We start from the raw sequence: 8,309 nt of genomic DNA, 5'->3' as shown, positions 1-8,309 counted from the left end.
GGGGGGGGGGGGGGGGGGGGTGGGGGTTTGCTGCATGTGGGCTGATGAATAGCAGAAAATGTCCTGGATGCTTCACCCGGTTTTGTTTCTGTAACTTTGGCAGTGAACCAGTCGGTGACACCGGCGAGCATTAACCACATCCAGAAGCTTGGGGACGTTTCTTGCATTTTGGAGCAGTTTCCAGCAGAGACAAATGCAGCAGGTCAGACATCTATATGTGGTTCTGAGTGAGGCGGCTGGGGCTGAGACAGAGACTGAGCAAAGGGACAGATGTAGGGAGACAAACAGCACAGGTTTCCGCAGGAGGACTCAGAGGCAACTTTACAATTTTTATCCGCTTTAATTTTTTAAAATCTTGGTTGTATTTTACACCACTTAAGAGATAAAGCAGCTTGAAATGTCTCTCATCCTGACTGTGCTGGACAAGCTGGCTTACTTTCTGTCTCTGATAGCGTTTTGTGTCAGTGTGTCTTACAGCTGGCTGAAATGAAACTAGATTCTTCCTTTATATCCACGAGGTCTGACGATGACTGGATGTTTTTTCAGTCGATATTTAACAAATGATCCAGAGGTTTGAGTTAGGATGGTTTTACTGAAAACCTGTGGACACCTGACACCTGAGCGTGAGTTTCTGAATCCTTGCTTTACTTTAACATGTCTGTACATTCTGGGATCTGTGCTCAGCTTATCTTAGCTCATGATGGACTGATGGGAGATGCAGCCTTGCAGCTGTTTTGATGTTGTGATGGGTTTCATTTGCCTACATGTTGCTCTAATGAAGTGAAATCACCCATTAAATCTTGCCAAACAATTTCTCTGCAGGTGTAACTGAAGACAGTGAGCTCCTTGCCAAAGATCATGATGCTGCAGCAGTGCATCCTGAGGACGTGCCATGTGCTTGCACTGGTGCTGTGTGTTTCAGCCAGTGAGGACTTTGACTGGACAAAGAATGAGAGAACATCCTTCTACTACGGCACCTTCCCAACTGGTAGAACACACAATTCAACGCAAAATAGTTCACAAATTGTGGACGTTCTTGTCCTTGGAAACAGCAGATGATATAATATTCTAATGAAAGATGATGATGAATATGATGGAAAGCTCCGGCAGAAAAGCTACTAAGCTGACCTTTTTGGAGAGACAATTTTGTCAACCAGTGGTCTGATCGTCTACTCTGTGTTGCTCTGCAGGTTTCTCCTGGGGAGCTGGCAGCTCTGCCTATCAGACTGAAGGGGCTTGGAACATGGACGGCAAAGGAATGAGCATCTGGGATACATTCGCCCACAAAAAAGGGAAAATATTCTCAAATGATACGGGAGACTCCTCGTGTGAGGGATACTACAAATTCAAGGTGACATGCAGAATAAATGCAGCTACTCTCCAAACAGGAGAAGGCACTGGAGAGTGTAAACCTCCACTGATGCTTAATGTTACTGCTACACACCCAAGGTTTTCACCCGAGGTGTTCACAGGGGACACTAAAAAGTGATGAACCCAGTTGAGAAGCACTTGTTGTTCAATGGTTTTGACTTCAAAAGTCACAAAGCAAAGCGCGCTTCTGCCTTTGGTTGTGTTGTGAGTATGTGCAGCAAATGTCTTGTCAAATTGATGAAGATGTTTCATGAGTTTGCTTGTGTTTTGTCTTTTTGCATGGGTTTTCTTTGGGGTGCAGTGCATTGAGCTCTCAGGGCCAATGTAGTATAAAAACATTAAGCCATAGCCAGGAGATGTTTATCTTAGTTTCAAACAGCTAGCCAACTGAGATAGAAAAAGTGTTATTCAGAGAGCTTTAGATGTGATGGTAGGCAGGTTTTTTTTATTCCAGTCTTTATACTAAGCTAAGCTAATAACCTCCTGGCTCCAGCTCCAGACTTAATACACAAACGTAAGAGCGGTGATGATCTTCTCATCTAACTCTTGCAGACAGCTTGTTCCTCAAAATGTTGAACTATTCTGTTAAAGTGGAGTTTTGTGGGTTTGAACAATGTCTGGCTGCACAGCATGAGACTGTGTGTTGAGTTTAAGATGTTAAAGTGAAGACTTCTCACTGACAGCAAAATAATAATCAACTGCTGCTTGGTACGAACAGTTTTCCTTTAAATTTAACAGCAAACTGTTGTTAGATGAGATTTAATGCTTACAGCCAGGCGGGCAAACAAACTAACGGGTTTGAAAACCAGAGCTCAGATACGACTCTTTTTCAGTTTTGTCTTGCAATGGTTTGAAAAATATTTCCTGTTGTTTGTTTTAAAGGACGACATCACCTTGATGAAAGACATGAAGCTGAATCATTATCGTTTCTCCATCTCCTGGCCAAGGATTTTACCAAGCGGACTGAAAAGTAAGCAAATGCCTCATCTTATTTATTTATTTATTTTACAGTATTTTAGTGTGGTAAATGTGGTTTAGTATGTTTTCTTAATTGTTGCTGGTTATTCTTATAAATGCGAAATCTGAAGTAGGGTTGCACAATTAATCGAAACATAATCAAAGTCGCAATATGTCCAAGTGCAATATCCAATTTGCAGGAGCTGCAATTTTTTGATAAAGGTAAAATGTGTCACAACATTGTGCATTGTTGGCACCATAAGCGTTGTGGTACTACAGAGACGCCCTGGCCTACAAATCATATTCTCTAGATCTAAAGGAACATGTTTATCTGTCAAAATAATCACAATATGATTTATTTGCATATCGTGCAGTCCTAATCTGAAGTCATCTAGTCATCGGCATTTTTCATTATCTTTTGGACATTTTATAAAACAAATAATTTACACACTGAGAAATGATGGATAATGAGCATTTGTTGCTCCTGCGGTAATTAAGCTTTATCTTATTAGATGAATATTGATATTAATTCCATCTTTCACTGGCAACTCTCTCAGGTGAACACATCAATGAGAAAGGAATCAAATATTACAACGACCTGATTAACATCCTGCTGGAAAATAAGATCACACCTGTTGTCACTCTGTACCATTGGGATTTACCTCAGGTGAGCACTGAACTCACTGAACCTTTGTTTTATATTTCTGTTTGCTGATTGGAAGGTACTGTGTGGATACTGATACAGTTTTACACTCCACCTGTTCAGGTGTTACAGGAGAAATACGGCGGCTGGCAGAACATCAGCATGGTGAACCACTTCAACGACTTTGCCAACTTGTGCTTTGAAAGATTTGGGAACAGAGTGAGGTACTGGATCACATTCAACAACCCCTGGGTGAGTCAGGCTGAAGAGATAGGGTGCGTTCACAGTTCTGTAGCATTTGTGTTTTTATATCAGACAGTGTTGTCTTGTGTTTTCAGTCGATTGCTGTGGAGGGATATGAAACAGGGGAACATGCGCCCGGGCTGAAGCTGAAGGGAACAGGAGCTTACAAAGCTGCTCACCATATCATCAAAGTAAGACTGGCGAGATGAAGGTTTTTGTCCAGGTCGGTTTTATTCTGTCGCCAAATGACAGACGACATCAGCAACAGGTATTAGGATTAGATAACAGGATTAGTAGACAGGCCTGTTTTTATTTTGACAAAACAATCTCACCATTTCAGTATCTGTGGTGGAGCTTTAGATAAGAGTACCGGCTGGTCATTTCCTGGACAAAGGTTTTACCCAGTGGACTGAAAAATTACTGTATGTCTGACCTTGAGTGTTACAGTGTGATGGACTGTCATTGTGTACCACTTCTCTTTTTAATGTTTTGATTTGCTACGTATGAATTTGATAAATTGATTTTTCATTTAAATCGTTCATCAAACAAAAATGCCAAAATTTGTTGCTTCCATCCTTTTAAATGTGAACGTTTTCCCTTACATCACTGAATATTCAATATTCGTGTTGATTTGACAAAACAACCAATTTGAAGAGGGCTTGCGATAAGAATTTTTCTTTTTTTTTTTTAGCATGATTAAATTAATCTTTCACTGACTACTCTTTCAATCAAACACATCAACAAGGAAGGATTAAATATTACGATGACATGATTAAGATGGACGTGTTTTGGGAGAATCCTAATGGCGCCCAAATTAAGTTTTTTATTTATCCTCCACCAAGTGGAAAAATTAATGAATCTGCAAAATATCAACTGACAGCATGTTTCATTTGTTTTTTCTCTTGCAATATAATACCCACTTGTGGCATCTAAAATATCAAACTACACTAAATAAAAAAAAATTAAAAAAAGGACATTAAGGTGACACTTCCTCTCCGTCTTCATAACAGGCACATGCTAAGGTTTGGCACACGTACGACATGCAGTGGCGAAGCAAACAAAAAGGTAAAAATGAAACATTATTATTATTTATTTTGTGTGTGTGTGTGTGTTGAAAGTCAAAGATAAATTTCCGCCATGCTGGACAATAATCTTGTGTGTGTGTGTGTCCAGGCCTAGTTGGGATCTCGCTAACAGCTGACTGGGGTGAACCGGTGGACATCACCAACCAGAGGGACATTGAAGCAGCAGAGAGATACATCCAGTTCTACATGGGCTGGTTTGCTACTCCCATCTTCAACGGAGACTATCCCCAGGTTATGAAAGACTACATCGGTACGTCGTGGTCACATATGTACAACTGTTTATATGATATTTGTTCAAACACCTCACCTGCTCACCACTGCATTATGGGTATAAAAAACAACTACATTACATCTGGAATCTGCCATTCATATGCACCTTGTCTGCTGGTGCTTTAGTTTCAATACAAATTGTTTTGAACTTCCACCTGTAGGCAGGAAGAGTGGCCAGCAGGGCCTGGGAGCTTCACGGCTGCCCGTCTTCTCGCCTCAGGAAAAGAGCTACATTAAGGGAACCTGCGACTTCCTGGGCCTCGGCCATTTCACTACTCGCTACATCACCCAGAAGAATTACCCATCAGGCTTCGGAGATAGCTACTTCGCAGATCGTGACCTCGCTGAGCTGGTTGACCCACAGTGGCCTGATCCTGGCTCTGAATGGCTCTATTCTGTTCCCTGGGGCTTCCGACGCTTGTTGAACTTTGTCAAGGTACAAAACACAGATCTGAGTAAAGTCCAGATTCGCAGCTGTGTATGATTTATAAAATACAATATGAAACTCTTCAGATTTCTGCTGGGAGAACTTTTTGTACAAGGAGTAAAGTGAACACAACGCAAACAAATTACAAAAAATAAGTGATGCAAACTGGGCTCTCACAGACGCGCAGAGTCAGGTGCGCCACAGAAACTGGAGCCAAAGAAACAAAAAGCCCACAGATGAATTGAAGTACTGGAATTAAGATGAGAAGACTGACATCGCTCTGAAGTATTTAGTATTAAGCACTAGATTTGACCCCATTGCCTCCAAGTTCCTAAAACTATGTGATTAGCTTAGCTTATAGTATAAAGATGAGAAACAGGGGGGGAAAGCCATCCTGGCACTATCCAAAAAATACTGCCCCAACACCTCTAAAGCTCACTAATGAACCTTTTTTATGACATTTGTTTAATTCACACTCAAACAGAAAGGTAAAATTACAATTTACATTGTTAGAGGGAGTTACGGTGTGTGAATATTTATTGAAATATAACATTTGTATAGGTAAATCTAAGCACATAATGATATGAACACATCAGTGTGTATTCCTTCTAATTTGAATGTAATACGACATCTCTCTAATAGACTCAGTATGGAAACCCCATGATCTACGTGACAGAAAACGGCGTGTCAGAGAAAATGCTCTGCACCGACCTCTGTGATGACTGGAGAATGCAGTACTTCAAAGATTACATCAACGAAATGCTCAAAGGTGAAACAACAACTTGGCTAAACACAGACGATGCCACAAAAGAAAGATCTCACTGTCTGGTTTATGCTGTTTTTTCTTCCTTGGTACATTTTACAGCAATCAAGGACGGGGTAAACGTGAAGGGCTACACAGCCTGGTCTCTCCTCGACAACTTTGAGTGGGATGAAGGATACTCTGAGAGGTTCGGCCTCTATTATGTGGACTTCAGGAACAAGAACAAACCACGCTACCCGAAGGCCTCAGTCCAGTTCTATAAACGCATCATCAGCTCTAATGGTTTCCCCAACCAGAGAGAGGTAAACTCCAAAGAACAACACACTCCACGTTAAAAATCCCTCTGGAGAATATGATGTTTAACCGTGAGATTTTGTCGGATCTTTTACAGGTGGAGAGTTGGAAGAGGAAAGCTGTGGAGACCTGCTCCTCCAGTAACCAGCTCCTGGCTGCAGGTTAGTACAATAAAGCATTAAAAGTGTAGGCTGTGAGAAGCTAGGCGGGGCCAAACAAAGGAAAATTCTGTCTCAAGCTTGTTATTCTGCTCTCTAACGGGCTTTTTCTTTGTTTTGCCCCTCCAGCTAGAAGAAAGTCCCAGGGAAATCAGGAACATGCAGGAATGCAAAAGGCTTGGCCAGTGCATGATGAAGTTTAGGTATAAGAGCTGAAACGGTGCTGTGTGAGATTAACACGATTCTCCCAACAGGGTTTCCACCTTCACTCAACTACTGTACTGTAAACGATAAGGCTTCAATTTTTCCTTCCTGTCCATATATTTCATGAAAAGACCAAAACCAACATGTATGTTTCAGTCTGTCTCTTAATGCTTCCCTCCTCTGCCAGGGCTCTCAACCCCAACCTCATTGGTTCCTGCTGAAGATGTATATTTAAAAAAAATAACAGCTCACAAATACAGAGTTTCAGTCTTATAAAGGCTCAGCTCTTTCTTAAACAGCTCCTCACTGTACATTTGCACAAGCGTTACTCAAACAGGGGCAAATAGTGACAAAAAGAGACAGAATATGTAAACTTAAACTTCTGGGATTAATGATTTTCGATATTTTCTGACTTTTTGTACAGTGAACAATCAAGTGATTATTAAAGAAAATATTTATCAGATAATTGAAATAGTTGGATGCAGCTTTACAGTTTTCCTATGATGGAATAACATGGAATGACCTTTCTGTAGGTTTACTCTGCATTAATTTCTTGACACAGAAAAATTGAAGCAATTAAATGCAATTAAAATGAGTTCAACAAAGACTTAAAAAAATGACGGTCTTAAAGCTTGATTTTCACACAGAGACCCTCCTTAAGACTGGAGGATGGAGGGCCCGTCATAGCTCATACTGTACTTAAGTGGGGCAAATCTGTTAATCAAATTATGTAGAGCCACATTATAAGGATTGAACCTGGGGCTCTTGGGGCTTCATGGGATCTCGGACCACTGGGCAGTTGCCCACTTTGCACAGTTGGTGATCCATCCTTGGGTTCATGGGAGCCCTTTCTTGTGATTTAAGGTGAATGGAGGCATTAATACACATTTACTTACAGTTGCATTCATGTTTCAGATCCACTGATAGGCCACATGGAGATGGTAACAGAGATTGTGGTTCCCACCGTGTGCACGCTCTGCATCCTCCTCAGTGCAGTCTTCCTCATGTTCCTGCTGCGTGGACGCCTCTGAGAAAAACACACACACACACACACATATAGTGACATCATCTGTCTTTATGAGACGTCAGTAGCCTCGAAGCTGAAGACATGAATCTGAGAGTGACTCCGCTGCTGTAAAACTTCACCTTGTCAAGAGCATTTTGTTGATTTAACTGTTCTGCTGTTCTGTTTGGAATAAACAGACTATTTTTTCAGGTTGTTATTATAAAATTAAAACAGACAGAACGTGTCATGACTCTGGAAGAATCAATTCAAGCTTGGTATATGATTATTATAATTATTTTCATTTTATAACAAACTGGTCTTGTGTGGTTTTTGATGTAGCTAAGTTTTATAGGCTACTCAACCTAACTGCAGAGAGGAGTTGGTTTATTGTCAACAAGTTGTAAAATAAAGAAACAAGAATGATGGAGATAAAGTGTTGTACTCTCTGTGGATCATTAAACTTCAATTAAATACAAATACACATTTTTAAGACTAGGATGGTGAGTCGTCATTGTGTGAAAAGGGTTTGCTCTTCATTCATAGAAACGTTTTGTCCTTCAAATTAAAAGCCCCAGATATGTGAGAAATTACTATATGGCAGCTAACACACTGAAAATCATAACAATTATTATCATGGTGAGGCTTCTTTGAAGTAGAAACTATTTTAGATAGTTATATATTTCCATTTTCATTTATATTTTCCTCCTACATACTGGTTTTAAACTTGTGAGCTCTTTTACAAATAATATTTTAGGCTGCCACTTGTTTTGGAATTTAAATGAATTATCTATACTGTAAATAAAATGGTAGCCCAAACAACAATACATGGTTGATCTAACTAATGTTAGAGAGAGACAAAATTGATGTTTTCTGATGTTGTTAACTGTT

The 8,309-nt window shown here is 40.3% G+C and overlaps 1 protein-coding gene across 3 annotated transcripts; it reads left to right on the top strand.

Moving 5' to 3' along the window:
* The first annotated feature begins 76 nt into the window (after positions 1–76).
* Positions 77–7,898, top strand: lctla (lactase-like a). 3 transcript variants are annotated; one of them, XM_087174687.1, is made up of 15 exons: positions 466–623; positions 823–988; positions 1,191–1,351; positions 2,254–2,341; positions 2,886–2,995; positions 3,095–3,223; positions 3,310–3,405; positions 4,225–4,279; positions 4,388–4,549; positions 4,731–5,005; positions 5,639–5,765; positions 5,862–6,061; positions 6,151–6,214; positions 6,341–6,414; positions 7,331–7,411. In XM_087174687.1, the coding sequence occupies exons 2-14, from the start codon at positions 859–861 to the stop codon at positions 6,412–6,414; spliced, it is 1,671 nt and encodes a 556-aa protein (XP_087030813.1). In that variant the 5' UTR covers positions 466–623; positions 823–858; the 3' UTR covers positions 7,331–7,411. The 3 variants fall into 3 exon arrangements, with proteins under 3 accessions (XP_023264519.1, XP_087030813.1, XP_023264520.1); XM_023408751.1 differs by lacking the exons at positions 466–623; positions 6,341–6,414 and adding an exon at positions 77–202 and having other exon boundaries at positions 7,331–7,898; XM_023408752.2 differs by lacking the exon at positions 6,341–6,414 and having other exon boundaries at positions 467–623; positions 7,331–7,898.
* Positions 7,899–8,309: the final 411 nt, after the last annotated feature.

This window comes from Seriola lalandi, unplaced genomic scaffold (genome assembly GCF_002814215.2).
Source record: "Seriola lalandi dorsalis isolate HSWRI2012SDOR001 ecotype SW California unplaced genomic scaffold, Sedor1 jcf7180002054372, whole genome shotgun sequence".
Classification (NCBI taxonomy): domain Eukaryota; kingdom Metazoa; phylum Chordata; class Actinopteri; order Carangiformes; family Carangidae; genus Seriola; species Seriola lalandi.
The sequence above is the reverse complement of the archived record's forward strand: the minus strand, read 5'-3'. Positions and strand labels throughout refer to the sequence as shown.

What these genes read in the sequence shown, in the direction of transcription:
- lctla (XM_023408751.1), top strand. Translation starts at nt 859, where the DNA reads ATGATGCTGCAGCAGTGCATCCTGAGGACGTGCCATGTGCTTGCACTG. An exon ending in CTACGGCACCTTCCCAACTG is followed by an intron (nt 989 to 1,190) that starts GTAGAACACACA and finishes GTTGCTCTGCAG; the next exon opens with GTTTCTCCTGGGGAGCTGGC. An exon ending in ACCATTGGGATTTACCTCAG is followed by an intron (nt 2,996 to 3,094) that starts GTGAGCACTGAA and finishes CCACCTGTTCAG; the next exon opens with GTGTTACAGGAGAAATACGG.